Below are 22,353 nucleotides of genomic sequence, written 5' to 3'. Positions count from 1 at the left end.
AAAGGAAGAGTTTCCAGATACTTAAAGATCATGAAATGGTCACCTGCTATAAAATTTTTCTCTTCTTGAGTGTGGAATGCACAGGGACTAGAGGTTTAAAACTAGGTTCAATACAGTATCTGGAATATGCTGACATTAAATAAGGTAGCAATTTCTATATCAAAATGAAATAAGAAACTCTCTAAAAAGAAAAGAAAGAGAAAATGTACATTTCTGCCAATTATAAAGTTCTCTCCATTAAATTTCCAATAGCAACTTGTTACTAGGTTACTGCCTTTTCATTTAAAAAAAAAAATACGATGTTTGAAAGAGGTAGAGGAATACAGCAGGAGTTTTTGGAGAAAATGACATCTGTTATTTGACATAGCTCAGTTGTATAGCTGATCATCCATAGTTTCTCACAAGGAGTCCCAAAGATAACCCTCTATACTTTTAAACTTTGTGCTTTTGGCCTGAACTTGGAAAAATATTTCTATTAGCCTGGCCAAATATGCCCACTGCAAGCACTATAGACTGAGTTTCTCTAAAATTCAACACATATTTCTGTCTTTTTGAAAAGCATTTCCTCCCTTGAGAAAACAGTCATCTTTGTATAGATAAGTTAATTAGTTAAGTTCATACCACTCCAATTTTAAAGGAGCATAAGAGCTATATTTCAACACTCAAAGATGTGGAGTTTCTCAGTTAAGTAGTGAGACGCACTTCATAGCAGAACAAGACAAATATTCTGTGTGACTAGAAAACTCCTCCAGCTAATGATTAAAATTAAATTTAAAAAAAAATGGTGACCCAATATTTTATGTAACATGAAGGAAACAACAAAAGAGAAACCAAGTCTCTCTATTTGAGGGGCTTATGACATTTGGTGGTTATGCTGATACATTGTCTGTATAAATGTCTATGTATAAACTGTCTGACTGCAAGGTGGGCCACTGTGTTCCAAAGACTTAAAAAAATATTATGGGTAACTTTTAACTGCACGTAAAATTTACTTTTGTTAGAAGTGGAAGCGTGTAATCAGGGCAAAATTATCAAGGAACAAATAATCATGGCACTTTCTACCCCCTCCCTTCAACCCCTTAGAACTCAGGGCTGCAACTCACCTTAAGTCAAGAATAAGAAGATCTCATTTTATTTTAGTTAATATGGACAATGTTATTGAGGCTTGTCAAAGAGAACATTGAGCTGAACGGGGTGTATGAACAGAAAATAAAAAGCACAGGTTAAGGAAGAATTGAGTAACAGTCAAACTGAAAGCAGACAAGTATTATGTGCTTACACAGCACACAAAAGTATTGCACAACTCCAAGGGCACCATTTTCAAAGAACAAAGTAGTGGTGCTTGCCAGAATCATGCCATGGCATTTCCTCTAGGAACTTGCCTGGTGAAGATATATGAAATCATGGTCAAAATAGTAAATGTTGCATCTGTTAGGAAAAAAGGTTTGATCAGAGAAAAAGTTGAGTTCAGTAATTATAGTTGCTGTTCAAGTCAGATCAGAATATTGTCAGACTGCAGTAGGGATTGCTGACTTGTCCAGCAATTCTTTTAAGTTGACCACTAAGATTTATAGCAAACTCTGAAATTGAAAAGAATGAGAACCACTGAATTCTAGCAAGGAAATTCCTCAATGTAGCAAAATCAGTGACCCCTTTGGGTTGAATATTTTAAGAAAAGGCCAAAGTCCCCTCTACTCAGAATAACTCCCAAGTCAGCCCCCCATGATTCCACTCCATCCATGGAGGCCTATCTTTGGTTTCAACACTAAAGGATTTTTTATAGTAAAGGTATTTCTTTCTCCCCAGTCTTTATTTCAGTGGTCTTATTTTTTTTTAATGGAAAAATTTGAAACTGATTTACATTTACACAAGAACCTGCACACAGATGTTCACAGCAGCCTTATTCATAATTGTCAAAACTTGGAAGCAACCAAGATGTCCTTCAGTAGGAGAACAGATAATAAATTGTGATACATCCAGACAATGGAATATTACTCAGCACTAAAAAAATGAGCTATGATGGCATTAAAAGACATGGAGGAAGCATGAAGGCACATTACTAAGAAGCCAATCTGAAAAAGTTACACACTGTATTATTCCAACTCTTTGACATTCTGGAAAAAGCGAAACTATGGAACAGCAAAAAAAAAAAAAAATCAGTGATTGCCAGGCAGTGGGTGGGAGGAAGGATGAATAGATGGAGCACAGAGGTTTTTAAGGCAGTGAAAATATGATATCGTGGTATCATAACTCTATAGGATACCACAGTAATGGATACATGTCATTATATATCCATCCAATCTGCAAAATGTATACACGAAGAGTGAACTGTAATGGACTTTGAGTGACTATGATGTGTAGATGTAGGTTCATCATACACACATTTCAGTCACTTAGGGTAGTATTCATGTATCTTGTCGCTAAAGTCTTTGGCCATTATTGTCTGGGAACTGTGGGCTTCTGCCTACTGAGTATAGAGCAAATTATTGGGCCTAGTCTCCAATATTCTTGTTTTTATTGCTACAGGCACTACTCCAAACTGTCATAACTGAAAACTGTCATAATAGCAACTGCCTTTTTTTCATGTGTCTGTTGGCCATTTGTATGTCTTCTTTGGAGAAGTATCTGTTCATGTCTTCTGACCATTTCTTGACTGGATTTTTTTGTTTTTTGGGTGTCGAGTTTGAAAGTTCTTTGTAGATTTTGGATGCCACCCCTTTATCTGATAAGACATTTGCAAATATCTTCTCCCATTCTGTACATTGTCTTTTGGTTTTGTTGACTGTTTCCTTTGCTGTGCAAAAACTTTTTATTCTGATGAAGTCCCAATAGTTCATTTTTGCTTTTGTTTCCCTTGCCGTTGGAGATGTGTCTAGCAAGAAGTTGCTCAGTCGAGGTCAAAGAGGTTGCTGCCTGTGTTCTTCTCTAGGATTTTGATGGATTCCTATCTCACATTTAGGTGTTTCATCCATTTTGAGTTTATCTTTGTGTATGATGTAAGACAATGGTCCAGTTTCATTCATCCACATGTGGATGTCCAATTTGCCCAACACCATTTGTTGAAGAGACTGTCTTTTTTCCATTGGATATTCTTCCCTGCTTTGTCAAAGATTAGTTGACCATAGAGTTGAGGGCCCATTTCTGGGATATCTATTCTGATCACTTGATCTTTGTGTCTGTTTTTGTGCCGGTACCATACTATCTTGATAATCATAGTTTTGTAATAGAGCTTGAAGTCAGGCATTGTGATACCCCCAGCTTTGGGATTGATTCCTTAATTTCTCTTTCTTTTGTCTCACTCTCAGTGTATAGAAATGCAACTAATTTCTGTGCATTGATTTTATATCCTGCCATGTTGCTGAATTCCTGTATGAGACAAATGAAAAAATGTCCAACATCACTCGGTGTCAGGGAAATACAAATCAAAACCACAATGAGATACTACCTTACATGAGTTAGAATGGCTAAAACTAACAAGTCAGGAAACAACAAATGTTGGTGAGAATGTGGAGAAAGGGGAACCCTCTTACACTGTTGATGGGAATGCAAGCTGGTACAGCCACTCTGGAAAACAATATGGAGTTCCTCAAGAAGTTATAAATAGAGCTACCCTATGACCGAACAATTGCACTACTAGGTGCTTACCCCCAAAGAAACGAATATAGTGATCTGAGTGATCTGAAGGGGCACCTGCACCCCAATATTTTTTGCAGCAATGTCCACAATAGCCAAACTGTGGAAAGACCCACATGTGCATCAACAGATGGACGGATAAAGAAGATGTGGTATTTGTGTGTGTGTGTGTGTGTGTGTGTGTGTGTGTGTGTGTATACATACATATATATATAATGGAATATTACTGAGGCATCACAAAGGATGAAATCTTACCATTTACATTGACATGGATAGAGCTGGAGGGTATAATGCTGAGCAAAATAAGTCAATCTGAGAAAGACAATTATCATATGGTTTCACTCAAATGTGTAATTTAAGAAACAAAGCAGAGGATCATAGGGGAAGGGAGGGAGAAATAATATAAGATTAAATCAGAGAGAGAGATGAACCGTAAGAAACTCTTAACTGTAGGAAACAAACTGAGGATTGCTGGAGGGAGGATAGGTGGGGGTTGGGGTAACTAGGTGATGGGCATTAAGGAGAGCACCTGATGTAATGAGCACTGGGTGTTAAATGCTACTGATGAATTACTGAACTCCACATCTAAAACTAATGATACACTATATGTTAACTAAGTGAATTTAAATAAAATGTTAAAGAAAAAAATAGCAACTGCCATTAATTTCTACCTTAGCATGTAATAAGCATCTACTATGTGCCAGACACAGAGCTAGGTGTTTTTACCCTGCTTGTATCCAATTCTCACAATGACTCTAACAAATAGGCATCAAAATCCACAGCTTGCACATGAGGGTTCTGGGGTGACTAAGCCCCATCACAAGAAAACAACACAGCTGAGATATAAATTTAAGATTCAGTGACCTCAAACTCTGTCTGCACTTTACTATACCAGGCTGTCTCCCTAAGAGAATTTTGTACATATGGTTCTCTATTCAATGTTCTGGGTTTTTACAAAGAATATATAGTGGGTAAATACTCATTTCTTTTTATGCAATTAGACCTTTAATGCACAAAAACACTAACAAACAGAACAGTAAAGATGAAAGAAAACAAAGAAAATGCTACCCAAATCATGACCATGTAAACCAGTGAACCCAGAACACTTCAGACAGACCAGCAGGACCCTGAGCAAGCCAATCATATAGCCATGAAGACCATTGTTGGCTTTCTTTCCTAAGCTGGGCTTCCTCATAGGCAGACAGACACAGATCAGTAAATAAAATTCCTTATAAAGTCAAATTCTGGTAACACTCTCAGTGAAGTTATGGGTGGAGGTACACATGGGAGAAAAGAAGTCATTTAAAGTTTTGGTTTTATAAACCCTGAATTATTCAATTATTATTATTATTATTATTATTATTATTATTATTTTATGATCTCAATCTTAATCCCAGTATTATGGTTGAGCATTTAATAGACTTTATTCATTTATTTTCTTTTAAGAAAGCACTATGCCGAACCAACATGACGGCTTGAAGTCATGACCCCAAGATCGACAGTTGCTTGCTTTCCTGACTGAGCTAGCCAGGCTCCCCAGTAGACTTTATTTTTTAGAGCAGGTTTGTTTCCACAGCACAACTGAGCAGAAAGTACATAGAGTTCCCATAAACTTCCTGTCCCCCGACATTCACAGCTGCCCCCACTATCAAGATCTTGGCCCAGAGTGGTACATAGAGTACTTCTATTTTAATAATTATACACTATTTCTATCTTCTCCATGGAATTTTTTGAGTGCTGGTTCATCATGTTCCAGCTCTCTGAAAATCGATTAAGGCATACAGAAATTCTCATATAATCATCGTGTAAGATGAATCAAAATAGCTCATTCACAGCCATTTCAGAAATATCAAAATTGTAGTTGACACTTGCCGAATGTTTATTTGTCTGTGCTTTTCTACTCCTTGACTTGTAAAAAGTCATCTAATCCTCATAAAAAATAGTGAAAAGTGGATGAGTATACACATTTTAATAACTATAAAATGTCTCCATTCTCTCCATGGAATGTGCGGCATTCACACATGCAGGCTACATGTGCCACAGGTAGATCAGCAAATGCATCCAGGAAAGGCAGGAAAAGGTTTAACACTTCTCAGTATAGATTTTTAGAAAAAGACAATAGTCATCTCATAGGGGAATACTATGGCTCAGACCACATGTTATCATACACACTTGTGTTTCCCACCAAATGGCCACTCAGAATGGGAAAGAGAAATTATTTAAACAAAAAGGATTAAAATCAATTGGAGATATTGTTCATTGTACCAAATACACATCATTATGAAGATTCTTGACTCTGTTTGCATAAAATAGATTAAAAAGGACAAGTAAACAAGCTAATGTCAGGAATTTTTTTTTTCTAAAAAGAATTTCTATGTCAGTACAAAGTTTTAACAGATTCTACTTAATTAAATGTGCCTCCTAGAGCTGGTTTATGACGGAATTATCATTAAAGTTCATGATTCTGACCTTGGGATATGGCAAATCTTGAAATGCCTTCTGAGTCATTCTTTAGAGAAAAAATAATCTTCATTATCAGTGTAGGATTAAAAATGGTCTATGGTATGAATCACAACCTGTTCAAGTGTAAAGAATTAAAGAAAAAAACTTTTTCAAAATTCTGTTGTCCCTACATGTTGTAAATGTACTTTTGTATCCGCTGACTGAGCAAATACATAGTGACAAAACTCCTAGGACTTTAAATGAATTCACATTTTATTGATTATAACTGTGTATGGGGGGGAGGTGTGAGTGGGTGTTAGGGAAGTGTTTTGCATATGTGTGAGAAGGAAAAGAAAGACTAATTTTATCTGCCGATCCTTACTGCACATATGTGTCCATGGTGGTGTCCTGGCCGCTCCACAACTTGAAGGGGTCCATAGACCACACTTTTGTAAGTACTGGCTCATTATGTTCTACTTCCCCAAAAACTGGTTAAATCATGTAGAAACTCACATACACTCAATGTGTAAAATGAACCCAAATAGTCCATTCCTGGCCATTTTGGAAAAATAAAAATCACTGCTGACCCTTGTTGAGTGTGTTGTCATTGTCTGTGCTCCTTGGAGCACTGGGATTGCTCATTAATTCCGTCTTCACCACAGCCTTGTGAGGTGGATGCTCTTATTACCCTCCATAGTACAGATGACAAGAACGAAAGCCCAGAAAAGTTAAAGTACTTGTCCAAGATCACAAAATGAAAAGTCATGGTCTATCTCCAAAGCCTTCACCTACCAGGTGACTGGGACTCTGTTGTCATTTGTGGAGACAGAGTACTTGATCAGGTGAAACTGTCCCTACCCACGTTAGGACACTGAGCATTCCTTCTCTTCTCCCATTAAATGCTAGTCTTAACCCCCAGGCATTATGATGATTAAAAGTGGTTTGCAAGCAGGAGCTCTTCCAAACATCACTTGGAAGAGAAATAGTCTAGGTTAAAAACACTACAAGCCTTATTTCCCAAGCAATAGCACAGCTCACTGAGGATTTACAACATACACATACACATATTCACATATTCATACACAGCCAGAATTTGAAGTGAAAATAGAAGTTAATTGAATTAAACATTTTTCTTCCTCATTTTCCTTTCTCAACAAACATTGCCTTTTCTGCATCCCTATGTCTAGAGGGCACAGGCAGGATGAAGGAAAGACAAGGGAAAAAAGAAGAGAAAATATGAAACATCAAGGAAATCAAATAGAAGGAAAAATATTGTTATCTGTAGGATCTTTTGAGAAAGGAGTGAGCTGCTCACAAGTCACTGAACAAGATAAAAACAGTCATGAAGCCAAAACCATTATCTGACTTGACTTGCTTTAAAATATGTTTATATATTTTTGAGAAACATTGAATTTCAGAATGGAGATAGCCCAGCAAATGACTGCAGTCCCAACGCCCACCAAATGGAAGAATGCCCCCAACAACTTTTGTGACAGATGGCCATGCAGCCTCTGCCACATGTCATTTCCAAGAGCAAAGCAGATCATTATCTACTTTTAGAAGGAATCCATGTCTCTCTTGTATGGTACTAATTGTTAGAAAGTCTTTCTCACTTAGAATAGAAATCTGCTACGCCTCAGCCTCATTTCTACCCCCTGGAACCATATGGAATAAGTTACATCCTTCTTCCACATGATATTGCTCCCAAATTTTGAAGCAGTTGTCATGTTGCTCCTGAGCCTTCTTTTACTCAAAATAAACATATGCAAAACATACGATACGTCCTCCAAAAAACAGGATAACTGGTAGTATGACCAATGTCTTTAAACGTCCTTTTTCATTTCTTTCTCAATAATTTTTTTTCTTACAGAGCTCCAAATCAGCACATCTGGTGTGCATTTGTGTGGGTGTGCTCTGTAAACTCATACATACATATGCATGTAACTATGAATATGTGCACACAAGCATAAACTGCACTTGGAGTTTGCATGGAAACATATAGACACATATGTGTGCACACGTGTAAAATCTACAGATTGCTCACCTTCTCTCTCAAGTGTTCCTTCTTTGAGTGGCTCCAGTCCAGCCCTAATATGTGGGGAGAGTTTGCCTAATTCCAGGCTTATTTCATCCCCCTGGAATTGGTTGGGGGGGTACTTTAGAGCTGTCTTTACCTCTCATAACTCAACTGTGAATGGATGCTTGCACACTCCCATCTCCTGTGTGCTCAGCCTTGAGTAATGAATTAATCCTCATCTTCCAAAGGTAAAGAAAACACTTAGACACTCTATATGAGAAGAGCTGAGTAACTCTGAAACTATGTGATAATGTAAACAAAATTCAGATCTTGTGATAAACTACAAGTCTGACATTAATCTGAACTTATTTGTCTTTTCCTTTCTTAGCTTCATTTCCAATGAGGTATTATTTCCCCCATTTCTCAGTTAGCATATCACTTGCCCCTTTCCTATCCTATTTTCAGATTTCAAAAATCTACTTCAATATTGAGGGAAATGTCCAAAGGGTCCTGAATTCAAATCTCTTTTATTTCTCACATTGGGATTTGAGTTTCACAGTTCAGTACTTTAGCAAGCCTCAAATGAAAGGGTTGTTTCCAGGTTATGATAACGTAATTGGATCCAAAGTCATTGTCAGCATTTCATCCCACAGAAAGTTATTTTGATCTTTCTCCTGGGGGCAGAAGTTGAGTTGGTGGGGGGAGTGGGGGGAAAGAAGAAACAGCATCTTGCTGTATTTGAAAGGCTTTAATTTCATCCCACTTCTTCACAGCGCATGAAAAGTGCCCTCAAATGCCCTCCATAGCTCCTGCTATCTGCTCCTCCCATGACACTTCTTTTTCTACTCCTCTTCTCTTTGCTAAAATGGAGGTCATAGAGAGAACAGGAGGGTTCCAGAATAGGAAGGATGAGAAGAGAAAGCAGTGTCAGGATATGTTCTGAGGGCATTATTTGTGTAGGCACCTGGAAGACCACAGAGGGGGCCCAAGCTGGGCATGTGGAGCTCCCTGGGGGTCAGGGCGGTGGATTGGGCACCAAGTGCTCATTTCATTGCATCTGGCAATTTTGCTCTGGGCAAACAAAGACTTACCCATGTCTTTGTTTTCTTAATCCAAGCTCTACATGAGTCACTGAAACTTTTAAATAAGTAATGTCAAAGAGCAGCTGAAGATTAATCCAGTTTCTGCCAAAAGCAAAGGAGGAAGAAATTTTATATCATGGGTAATAGATTTTCAAAGGATAAATCCCCTGCACACCTGTGGTCATCAAAGTATGTCTCCTTCCACCAAAAAAGCAAACAGCAACAACGGCAAAAAATCCTAGTACCTACCTTCTATTCTAACCTGTACAGGTTTTATAAATGCTTCAAGATCCAACCATTCCACTTCCTGCAGGAGGTAAGAAGTGTTCCATGACATCCTGCTTCCCACCAAGCTGATCAGAAATCACCACTCTGGGGGTGCGTGGGTGGCTCAGTCGGTTAAGCCTCTGACGCTTGATCTCAGCTCAGGTCTTGATCTTAGGGTCATGAGTTCAAGCCCCACTGTTGGGCTCCATGTCAGGTGTGGAGTCTACTTTAAAAAAAAAAAAAGAAAAGAAAAGAAAAAGAAATCACCACTCTGTTTCTGCTTCCCCATCATCCTCTGTCACTCTGCTTCATGAATGCTATGTGACTGTCCAGATCCTCACTCTGTTCTGTTGTCACTCAATCTGTCTTCCCCTGGATTAGAGACATTGGTTTAAATGTCAGCAGGGCTCTCAAAGTTCTCTAACAATTCTTACTCTTGTTCTGAGTTAGCTGCATTTCTTTCTCTTCATAACAACTGATTCCAACCTTTTACCAAGTGCATTGACCCCCTTCTTATTGGCTCCCAACTTGTCATGTCTGCCTTGTACTTATTTAAAACAATCTGAAGCCTTTGGGCACAAATTCCCCCAACTTCCCACTCATCCTTATCTGCCCTGGAACAGGTACAATTTCAAAATGAAACATGCCCCTAGTCTTTTTCTAATGAATTAAATAATCCACCTGGGTTCTTAGGCCTATTTTCTGTCTCCTCCGGGACTTCACTTTCATCTGATAAGGCCTTATCTCTACTTTATCTTCAATCTTACCATCTTCCTGCCTTACTCTTGAAAAACATTCAGGTCTTCTCTATCCTCAAATAAAAGACAGTCTCATCAAGTTACTGACTTCTCCTTTTTATTCCCTTATTTGTAAGAAAATTTTACAATAAAAGTGTTTATTTAAAAGACATGATTTATTTATAAGAAAAAGTATTCACGGGGCAGTCCTTCAGCGTCTGCCTTCGGCTCAGGGCGTGGTTCCGGTGTTCCGGGATCGAGTCCCACATCAGGCTCCTCCGCTGGGAGCCTGCTTCTTCCTCTCCCACTCCTCCTGCTTGTGTTCCCTCTCTCGCTGGCTGTCTCTCTGTCACATAAATAAATAAAATCTTTAAAAAAAAAAAGAAAGAAAAAGAAAAAGTATTCATTTATTTATAAGATTTATTTACAGGAAATTTTACAAGTTATGTGTTTATGAGAGGCGTTACAGTGCAGTGCATGCTTTTTTTTCTCAATGAAATGATGTGCCCTCATGGGGGTAAAAATTGGTTCTTTGGAGGCAAAAGTTCTAAAATACTACAATTGTTTCTGGCCCTCCGAAGTTCAACTCCACTCAACAAAATAGTAATTCTTAGTAATTAATTTCTCTCTTTAGGGAGAGTTTTAACTTATTTTTCTGCCAAGGAGTGGGATCCGATAATGACAAGGAGATTGAGAAACACTGGTGTGGATCCAGACTACCCGGGTTCACATCCTGGACCCACCAATGCTAGACTGGTTGTGTGAACTTTGGTCAGTTCCTTAACATCACTGTGCCTCAGTTTTCTTACCTGTAAAATGAGGGATATTAGCATCTATTTCACCCAGATGATTTTTTAAAAGACTACTTGAGATAATGCATGTAATGCCATGAATTCTTTCCTCTCTTTCAGCCAATTCAATTGTATATACAATAAATTAGCTACAAAATCTGACCCCTGCCTGCCTCTCCAAATTCGTATCTTTTGACTTCAGTTCTCACCCCTTCCACTCCAGCGTCTCTCGCATTTCTACCTATGCCCCACACTCCAGGCCTAGGATCAATTTCAGGTCTTGGCTCTTTCTGCTTTCTTCACCTGGAATCTCTTCCCCTGGATGTTTTCATGCACTCCCTCACTTGGTTCAGGTTTTGCTTAGATATTCTCTCTTTAAAAAGCCTGCCTGGTTTATATTCGTTTTCATTTCTCTCTGTTCCCTTTTATTTCTCTCTCTGGTGTGCATCAATACCTAATATTGTGCTTTTTGTCAGGTTATTTCATTGTGTATCCCCCACTAAAGTGTGAACTACAGGAAGCTGGAACCTCCTCTGGTTTAGTCACTCTTGTATTCTCAGTGCCCAGAACATTGTGGAAAGGTCACATAATGTATGATTCCATTTACATGAAATATCCAGAATGTTGGTAAATCCATAGACACAGAAAGCAGATTGGGTTTGCCAGGGACTGCTTAATGAGGTAGGTGTCCTTTTGGGATGATGAAAATTTTTGGAGCTGGATAGAGGTGGTGCTTGTACAACACTGTGAATGTATTAAGTGGCACTGAATTGTTCACTTTAAAATAATTTTGTTATATGGATTTCACCTCAATAAAAACAGATTCACTTGAAGCCCACTGAAGAACTGTTAACTGGCAAATCTAAAAGACTATTTTTAGAATATAATTGGCTTAACTTCTTAGATGCCTCTGACCCTGTTAACTGTTTTCCATTCTCTCCTCCCTGGGATCTTATGACATTATTCTTGCCCAGCCTTCCTGCTCTCTATTCTTTCTCATTCTTTTTTATTATACACTTCTTCTACCTTCTTTATATGAGTTTCCCAGCCATTTTCATGGCTTGTGCTCTCTGCCATAGTAGAGTAACCTTATGCATACAATATTAAATATATGCTTATGACTCCACAGAGGCCTTGAGCTCTGGCTTCTTTCCTAAAATCCAAGCCAATCTTTTTTTTTTTTTTTTTAAACAAAGGGCATCTCTAACCAAATATCCATTGGCATCTGAAACTCAACATGACCAATCAAACCCTTCACGATCCTCCACACACTTATTTCTCCTCTGCAGTCCTCATTCTCAGCAAAAGCCAATGTTTCTCCAAGTGTGGTCGCCCAACACAATTAGCCTCAGTAGGGAATTTGTTATAAATTACAAGTAAATTCTAGGACTTACTCCAAACCCAGTCAATCAGAAACTTTGGGAGTGGGGCCACTAGTCCTCTGGGTGATTCTGGTTCATGCTAAAGTTGGGGAACCACTGGATAAAAATCTATTATTCACCCAGTCACCCGAATAGAAAACTTAAGTTTGTTCTGTACTCCCTGGGTTTATTCCATATTCCTTGTCTCATTAACCGAGAAATTATAATTGATTACCAAACCCTCGTAAGCATTGAGTTCTGTTCCCTCACGCCTCCCACCACTCCTCCCTTTCACCCTTTTCATATATTTCTAAAGCCTTCACCATCACTCTTGGATAGGGTTCCTGGCACAATCTCCGCCCTGGGTCTGGGTCTGGAATTCCTCCCTATTCATAAGGTGAATTCACATACAATTGTCGCAGGGATTTCTTTTCCTTCATTGTCAGTGGTTCTTGGTCATGCCACTTCATAAGAATGAAGAGGTAGACCAGCTGAAGAGTGGTGGGCAACAAGGCTCCCAAAGAGGGAGGGGACCTGAGAGGGTTGCCACCAGTTTCTAAGTCAAAGGGGTTTTATGGGCTTGTCAATGGGCTTTTTAAATCTGATTAACCCTACATGTGCCTGTCACCCAGCCAGGTTTTTGTCATCTAATTATCATGTGGGAAAGGGTGGAGGGCTCCTTCCAGGGTGGTGTAAAATCCTCTTAAGTGTGGTTTCCTCTTAGGGCGGTGCCCCTTGTCCCTGCCTGAAATTGTTTCAACTGTCTTTCATTACAATCTTCACCACCAAAAGCCTTCTCAATCACCCACAACCGATCAGTTGCTTGTTCACTTTTTTCATTTAATATTAATATATTTGCCTCTGCCATTGAACCACTCCAAGTATGGTTCTTGGTCCACCTGTATCAGAAGCATCCAATAATCTAATTTAAAAATCTAGATTCCTAAGTCTTACATCTGACCTCAAAATCTCTGAGGGTAGAAAGTGGGAATCTATATTTCAACCATCCCTCCCCATGAGCTTTTTGACACACAAAAAAATTGAGAACAACTACACTAAACTATGAGCTTCAGTTTCTTTGTTTTTCCAGAGCCTAGTACATGGTAGGTACTCAATAAATATTTGTTAGACATACACACACACATACACACAGTTTCATATATATGTATATACACACACACACAGCATTCAAGTATAATTAACACACAATGTTATATTAGTTTCAGGCATACAACATAATCATTTATAATTCTATACATTTTTCTATAATAATTCTATACATTTTTCAGTGCTCAAGATAACTGTACTCTTAATCCCTTTATCTTTCACCCACCCACCTCCCCTCTGGCAACCACCAGTTTGTTCTCTGTATTTAAGAATCTGTTGAAAAAATAAAATAAGATATAGACAGAGGAGGCAAACCATAAGAGACTGTTAAACTGTGAGTTGCTGGAAGGAAGGTGGGCGGAGAATAGGGTAACTGAGCAATGGGCATTAAGGAAGGCACTTAATGCAATGAGCACTGGGTGTTATACGAACCTGATGAGTCACTAAATTCTACCCCTGAAACTGATACAATACTCTATGTGAACTAACTTGAATTCAAATAAAATCTTTAAAGAAAAAAATAAGTCTGTTTCTTGTCTTTTTTTCTTTCTTTGTTCATTCATTTTGTTTCTTAAATTCCACATATGAGTGAGCTCATATGGTATTTGTCTTTATCTGACTGACTTATTTCACTTAGCATTATACTCTCTAGATCCCTCATGTTGCAAATGGCAAGATTTCTCTTTTTGTGACTGAGTAGTAGTCCAGTGCATGCGTGTGTGTGTGTGTGTGTGTGTGTGTGTGTGTGTGACATTATCTTTGTCCACTCATCTATCAAGGAACACTTGGGTTGTTTCTATGTTTCGGCTGTTGTAAATAAGGCTGTAGTAAACATAGGGGTGTATATCTCTTTTCGAATTAGTATTTTGTTTTATTTTGGGGAAACACTACTGAGTAATAGTGGAATCACTGGATCATAGGGTAATTCTATTGTTAATTTTTTTTGGGAATCTCCAAACCAGTTTTCTTTTTTAAGGATTTTATTTATTTATTTTATTTGACGGAGGGAGAGAGAGAGAGAGAGCACAAGCAGGGGAAGCAGCAGAGGGAGAGGGAGAAGCCGGATTCTGCTGAGCAAGGAGCCCAATACAGGGCTAGATCCCAGGACCCTGGGATCATGACCTGAGCAGAAGGCAGACATGACCAAGTGAGCCACCCAGGCACAGCCCCCCGCCCCAAGCTATTTCTTACAGTGGTTAACCAGTTTGCATTTTCACCAATAGTCCACAATAGTTCCTTTTTCTCTACATCCTTGCCAATACTTATTTCTTGTGTTTTTTATTTTAGCCATTCTGACAGGTATAAAGTGATATCTCATTGTGGTTTTAAATTGCATTTCCCTGATTAGAGATGTTGAGCATTTTTTCATGCCATCAGCATGTCTTCTTTAGAAAAATGTCTGTTCAAGTCCTCTTCCCATTTTTTATTGAATTATCTGGTTTCTCTTTGGTGTTAATCTGCATATATTTCAAGCCCAACATGTTTAAATCTGAACTTCCCATTTCTCTCAAACTATCATTGTTCTCCCCACTTTCCTGTCTCAGTTAGCAGAGCCCTTAGAAAACACCTTGAAGTATTTTCTTTTTTTCCCCCCAAAATTCTAATTAACCAATATCAATGGCTCTGTTAACTTCATATTTGGGTTATAAGTCTTGGGGTCATTAACAACTTGAGCTTTAGGGGCTTCTCATTTACTTTTTTCTGACAATTAGCACAATTCTTTGTCCAAGCAAGATACTCAATTATTGTTTTTCAGTTAAATTTATTAAATTTTTCCTAATCAAAATAAAACATTAAAATTGGCCAGGGACCTATAAGATAAGCACAAATGTTGGCTTGGTTCTACTCTTCAATTATCAGTGAAACCTGAGGTCCAGCACAGTATAATGTCTTTTGAGGAAGGTCTTGCTTTCTTTAAACACAGGTTTAACTGATGGTGATTTACCACAACTAACATGGGAAATGATTTTCTTTTTCTTTCTCTTTTTTTAAGATTTTTATTTATATATTTGATAGAGGGAGTGCTCACAGGCCTGGGGGGATGGAGAAGGAGAGGGAGAAGCAGGCTCCCTGCTAAGCGGGAAGTCTGACACAGGGGGCTCTATCCCAGGACCCTGGGATCATGACCTGAGCTGAAGGCAGACACTTAATAGACTAAGTCACCCAGGAGCCCTGGGAAACCCTTTTCAAGAACAAATGTCTAACAGAATATTACAGCAGCTCTCCATCTGTGGGCCTTAGCCGCTGAGGCCATTTCTTAACCAGCTTCCAAAACTTCTAAAGAAGGAGACATACACCAATGCTTAGATGGCTGCCAGAATTTATAGTCAACCATCTTCTTTGGAAGAACTGGTTAAAATGGAATAAGATTCTGATTTGTATTTTTAGTTTACTAGTGGATTTTGCAATAAATCCAGCCTTTAAATTTTAATTTTCAGTCTTCTTTCTTTTTTTGTGGATTTTGTTCACAGGATGGTGTTATCCTGCTAAATACATTTTTTTTTCTCAAAAGAAATTTTTTTGAAGCAAAAGAAATGACCATATTAAAATAAGAAAGCAAAATGATTCATAATATGTCTTTGGCTTTCCCATTTGAATTTCTCGGATGAATAAGAACTTCATTCCATATTGTCTTTAACTAGAATACCTAAATTTAAATCTAAATTCAAATTCAGTGATGCGTCTATAGATTATCATTATTCTACATAAAAATGCATTTTTCTTTTTATATCCTTTGTAATTAGGGCTAAGCAGTTGAGTAAAAATCATAAAAGAAAAAAGATATTAATTAATTGGAATATACTTATATAGTCAAGAAACAGTCAAGTACCCTGAGAGAGTAACTGTATTGTAAATCCAGAGAACTAGAACCAATACTTCTAAGATTCTATATTTCTACTGGGGAAGTTTGAGGCTAGAAATAAAAACATGTTTATTAATCTCCTACAATTAACAATGAGGAGGATTCAGAGATATTTGCCATGGAAGCAGCATAAAGGTTCAGCTATACAGAGCTGTCCTGTTGAACAGTCTATGATCTAGTCTGGGAGAACCTAGTGGCAGGCACTCAGTAAATTTTCAATAAACGGTTGCTATTAATATGATTATTTTGACAGCAACCAAGTAAAAGAGAGCCCCCCCCCACTGATATACCAATTTTACAGAGGAAAAAGCTAAAACTATTTTTATTTTTTTACTACACGGTGGAGTCAGAATGAAAATTAGAATAGCACCTCCAAAAGCCTCCCAAGGATTACTTCATAACTCAAGATTTTTAGACGGATATCCACTCCAACTAAGTATGTATAGATTCTTAAGAAATTTGAGCAGCTGAAGCTACCATTTGGGATGACAGCCAGAAGTATCTTAAATAGTCAAGCTACCTATAGATTTAATTTTATGCTGGTAACATGGAAATTAATACAACTGAAATAAAAAACAGCACCATTTACCTATATGAAAGGTTATCTGTTGGATAATGTGTGTATTGACTTCCATTAAATGTAGAATTTCTTAATTTCTTTGTTTTCTATTTCTTTTTATCCACACTTTGTCATTGGTATGAACATCATGTGTCCAGACAAGGGAGGAAAAAGAGGAGATATGTATAGCTGCTGGGGGGCACCAGAAATTATTGCTGGGTTCCTGAAGATCCATAGCATTGGGTCTGTAATGTAGTTTATAACCAACTTTTGTCATTACTATAGAGTCTTATAGACTCACCAGGGGGGGAAATGGGGAAGTGGCTGGAAGAGGCCTTTAGAGGAGCTCTTTCATGTGTGATCATAGCCATGATCATGTCTATTAATGACCAAGTCAATACTTTAGACCAAGTCTGCCAATCCACTCCTTCTGTAGCAAGGGACTAGGTCAATGTTTCTTTTCTCTCTTATGTAGTCTTCATAGCTTATTCTGTATACTATACCAGCTAGAACTCAATACTAAGCCAGAGTTAATATGTAACTTTACCTACAATAGATAAGCCAAGACTCTCTTTTAATTTTTTAAAAAATTTTCCCTCCTGTTGCAAGTGATTTATGTTTTGAGTTCAATGGACAGACCAGAGAGAGAGAGAGAAAGAAATCATTGTTCTTAGATTAAATAAATATAGAAGACTCAGGATATTTTTCAAGCAATGTTTTAAAGCTGTCAAGATTAGTAAGGATGTAATAAGTGTTGACTTTTCTAACAGGAGTTTGAGTAATTCCAGCTGCCATTTTGGGGTGGGGATGTGGTTGGACAAGACTTAAATCTTGGATAGTAAAATATTTCAAAGCATTCTATTTTCATATTTAAAGCAATACTGTCGTGTAAACCACATATCCATGATACGAAAAACGATTTCTCACTTTATTTTGGAGCTTGGATCCTAAATAGTTGTGCTACTTTTTATGTCAAAGGTGTTCTATTCAGTGGAGTTTTAAGGTCATTAGGGAGCAGAAACAAAGTTACCTCCTTCAGTGTTTTGGGCATATAGTGAGTTCTCAGTGAACAACTGTTCATTGATTGAATCCAAAATAAAGGAATTAGGAATAGCAAGCCAAAAATAAAATACTCAAATATCCTTCTTGCCCTGTTGCCAAAAGCATGTTAGTCATCAGTCTTATTTGATTTTCAAGAAGAGCCGGTATGCTGTCTCCCACATGCACCCCACACTCTTATCACACAAAATACCAGCAACTATATTAGAGGCAGTGACTATACCGTTCAATATAACAAGAACTTTACATTGTTTTCTCTAATCTTTACATTCACCTGCAAGGCAGAATTTATTTTCTTCTTTTAATCACAGAGTAAACACACAACATTAACTAACTTACAAGATTATACAGCTAGAGAAGCAGTACTGTGTGGCATTTAAGTACATGGACTCTAGCCTCACACAGTCATTTATTCCAGATCCAAATCCTCCTTTTCTACTGCAAGTTGTTTCAGCTTTCTAAGCTTTGTTTCTTTGATAACAAACTGATAGTTCTCACTGTATTTTCGCTATTGGGTTGTGTGGAGATTGAGTGAGATACTCAATGGAAAGAGATTAGTAAAGTGTTTGGGACATATTGGGCGCACACACACACACACACACACACACTCATGCCTACTAATGGCAGAGCCCGTGTTTCCAGTCATGCTTGTTCTCAGACATTTGTGCTTCCCCTCATGTACAATAGTCTGTCTTCACTTCTGTGATTTTGCTAATTTAGCTGCCTTTCACCATGCAACTAATATTTCTTCTCTCAAACCACAATATGAGCAGAAATGATTATGTTCTCATTCGCCCCTTAAGTCTAAGGATGGTTTCTTCAAAAATTATTCATGCACCCCAAAACTACCCTAGGTCCCTGTAGAATCCAGTAGATTATTGTCTCATATTAATTATCATGCACTGTAAATCCGCCTATCTGTCTGTACCCACCAAGAGAGTGTGAGTTCTCCAAGAGAAGAACTATGTCCTTTAATTCCATATCTCTCAACGCCTAACACAGGACCTGAGCCATAAAACACAGCAAACACTGGAAAGGTGGATGAATCACAGCAGGCAGGAAATGACTGAGCTACCAATGCTGTCAGCCATGTGGACAGTCCAAGCTGGAGTGAGCAGGCGCGGAATAAAAAGGAGAATCGGGGATTCAAGAAACATGTTACCATAGCTGCATTTAGCTGGCTTTTCTTCTTTGGGGCAAGGTGCAAAGTTAAAGGCCAAATGCTACCGAAGATAATGCATAAGTATAGAGAATTCAGAATTTGTCCTTCTTCCCTTCCCAAGTCTTTAGGAGCCTAAATTTACCTGAGAGCAGAGACGCTGTGCTCCCCCTAACTCTAGAGTAGTAAGTGGCATTGCCGTCTACAGATGGCTCAAAGTCCCCAGGAGAAGAGTGCTGCTCAGAAGTGCTTCTCAAACTTCATGGACAATGTTCGTAACAGGTGATGTTAAAACGCAGATTTTGATTCAGTTTTACTCTATCTGGGTGGGAATTTCACAAAAATTATGAGCAGTGTTCAAAAACAAACAAAAAGTGTGGGGTGCCAGGGTGGCTCAGTCGGTTAAGTATCTGCCTTTGGTTCAGGTCATGATCCTGGGGTCCTGGGATCAAGCCCAGGGGCAGGCTCCCTGCTCAGTGGGGAGTCTGCTCCTCCCTCTCCCTCTGTCCCTCCCCCTGCTTGTGCGGGAGCGCGCACGCGCGCGCACTCACACACACACACACACACACACACTCACACACACACACTCTCTCTCTCTCTCTGTCAAATAAATAAATAAAATCTTTAAAAAAAAAATAAGAGGTATTTTATTCTAGACCAGTGTTTCTCAGCTTTGGCTGTACATTATAAAGACCCGGGAAGCTTCTTAAAAGCACAACACCAGACCAACTGCTCTTGCTGCCCACATCCCCCATCAGTCAATCAAAATTGGTGGTGAGGGGGGACTTCTTTAGAATGGTTCTAACAGGAAGTCTGTGTGGGGGCCACTGCTCTGCCAGCGTCCCAGGGCCTCCCCAAGTCTGGTCCAACCCCTAGGATACATGCAAAGTGTTTGTTATTGCTCTGTGACAAGGTAAGTACCAAAACTGAGTAAGCGTTTAGAAGCTTTTACAGCAATATGACAAATTAAGTTTATGTCTAGTCAATCTAATAATAAAAATAGATGGAGACATTTAAAAAAAAAAACATTGACTTTTAAAGAAACGTTCTGATTCCCACTCAAGGAAAACTGCTGAATAATTAAACACCCACCTCTGGTATTGAGATCATGCTAGACCCCTTCTTTAAGCTGTTGCCTCTCAAAGCTGAAACACGAAGATCTGTGATTATTTGCTGGGCCAGAGGGTTCAGAGACCTGGGCACAACAGGGTTAATGAGCAGGCATGGGGTAGGTGGGGTTACAAACCAGGAACACATGCCCTCCAAGTTTTCTTTCCCTTTAATTGCCCAGAAAACACACACACTCTCACATAACACGGAAGGTGAGAGCTGAATGAAGTTTTCTGGGTAATGGCTTGAAATGTTTTCCTTATGAGAAGTGGTGTTGAGTTACAGCGTGCAGACGGAGCGCTGGGAGGAGAGAAGTGGCAGCCCCAGCCCGGCCCCCACCTTTTCTTGGGCTTATAGGAAGGTGGACGTGGGCTCGTGGGCTCGGGGAGACAAGTGATATGTGGAACTGTCTGGTGGCTGGAATCGACGGCTCCCCGAGGGACCGAAGGGCAGTGTTGAGCACGGTTTAGCCAGGGGCCAGCCCAGCAGGCACAGATGCTCCGCTGTGAAATGCCACGCACGCAGAGACTGACGGGCAGTAGGAGCTGAGCTTTCCCCCTTGCACTGCTGTTTCCTGCTCTGTTCAGGGGAGGGGGCACTTTCTGGCAACTCTGCTGCTGCGGCCGCCACGGCTACTTCAGCTCTCACTCCATCCAAGGTAAGCAGGCTCCAAGGGAGGGTAGGCTGCAAGCGAAGCCTCTGCACCATGAACAAGATTCGAAAGTTCTTCCGAGGAAGTGGGCGAGTCCTGGCATTTATATTTGTAGCTTCTGTCATCTGGCTGCTCTTTGACATGGCAGCTCTCCGCCTGTCATTCAGTGAGATCAACACTCGGGTCCTCAAGGAAGACATCGTCAGGAGGGAGCGGACGGGATTCCGAGTTCAGCCAAATGAAGATCCTTACAGTAGCATAGAAGAAATGAAGCCCCCACTGAGGGGAGCTGGGAAGGGCATATGGGGCAAAGAGAACTTTAGAAAAACTGAGAAGAGTATGCTCAAGGTTGAGGATGACTTGGACCAAACCCAGAGGGAAAGAAAAAGGCAGAACGCCCCAGGAAGGGGCAAGGTTGCCCCTTTGTGGCATCCTGGGTATCTACAGACCCTTCCAGTGACTTTTACCAAGCAGAACACAGAGAGGCAGGACCTCAGACCTGAAGCCTACTCTCACCACATAGCCAAGCATATGAGAACTCAGGGGGCTCAGAAAACCCCATTCATAACTGCAAGAGAAACTCAATTGGCCGAAATCTCTGCACACGTGGGACCTGTCGGTATAAACCAGGAGGCCCGGAAGAGTCATAGTCTCGGCAGTGACACATCAAAACAAGCAGCTGAAAGAAATCCAAATGTGACCATCAGTCCTAATCCTGACAGATCAAAGCAACGATCACAGGCAGTAGCAAATGAGAGGACACACCCTGCCAGCCCACTGTTGCCAAAATCCAGGGAAGCCATAGCCTTAAATAAAACTGAGACGCAGAGCAAAGAACTAGATTCAAATAAACACGGAGCCAATAAGAGCCTCCCCTTTTCCAAGTTTATTGCCAATTCAAATCGCTCAAAGAAGCAATCTATGAACGAAGCCCAGTTGGGAAGCTTGCCGAAGGATGATGGAGCCAAAGTGGCTGCTGGGAAGAAATTCAATTTCTCTGAAAGCCACGTTGTGATTATAACCAAGGAGGAGGAGCTAAAGACAGAAACCAAACAGGCCCCCAATCCTAAAAACAAAACTGTGCTCCCTGTTGTACTGGGTGAAAGCCGAGGGAAACACACCTCCGGGAATAGAAGTGAGACACCTTTCCCCCCAATTGCTCTACAGAGAGCAACTGTATCTCAATCCCATCAAGCCTTAGCAGAGAGGCTAGAGCCAGCAAGAATCAACTTGACCGCCAAGGCCCAACCTGCAGAACTCAGCCGACATCATATAAAAGCCTTGTTATCTGAAGAACGTGGAATGCACCAGGTGCTAAAAATTGACGTGACACTTTCTCCAAGGGACCCCAAAGCTCCAGGCCAATTTGGACGGCCCGTAGTCGTTCCCCGTGGAAAGGAGAAGGAGGCAGAAAGAAGATGGAAAGAAGGAAACTTCAATGTGTACCTCAGTGATTTGATCCCAGTGGACAGAGCCATTGAAGACACAAGACCTGCTGGGTAAGATCCGTTTCT

General features: G+C 39.6%; 1 protein-coding gene across 1 annotated transcript in view; it reads left to right on the top strand.

The window, feature by feature from the left end:
• The first annotated feature begins 20,521 nt into the window (after positions 1-20,521).
• Positions 20,522-22,353, top strand: part of GALNT5 (polypeptide N-acetylgalactosaminyltransferase 5) — a 44,085-nt gene continuing 42,253 nt past the window's right edge. The window contains exon 1 of the mRNA XM_008687483.2: positions 20,522-22,338. Within this exon, the coding sequence (XP_008685705.1) occupies positions 20,894-22,338 (1,445 nt within the window). The 5' untranslated portion in view covers positions 20,522-20,893. The remainder of the gene's footprint in view (positions 22,339-22,353) is intronic.

Source organism: Ursus maritimus, unplaced genomic scaffold (genome assembly GCF_017311325.1).
Source record: "Ursus maritimus isolate PB19 unplaced genomic scaffold, ASM1731132v1 scaffold_1, whole genome shotgun sequence".
NCBI classification, from domain to species: Eukaryota; Metazoa; Chordata; class Mammalia; order Carnivora; family Ursidae; genus Ursus; species Ursus maritimus.
The sequence above is the reverse complement of the archived record's forward strand: the minus strand, read 5'-3'. Positions and strand labels throughout refer to the sequence as shown.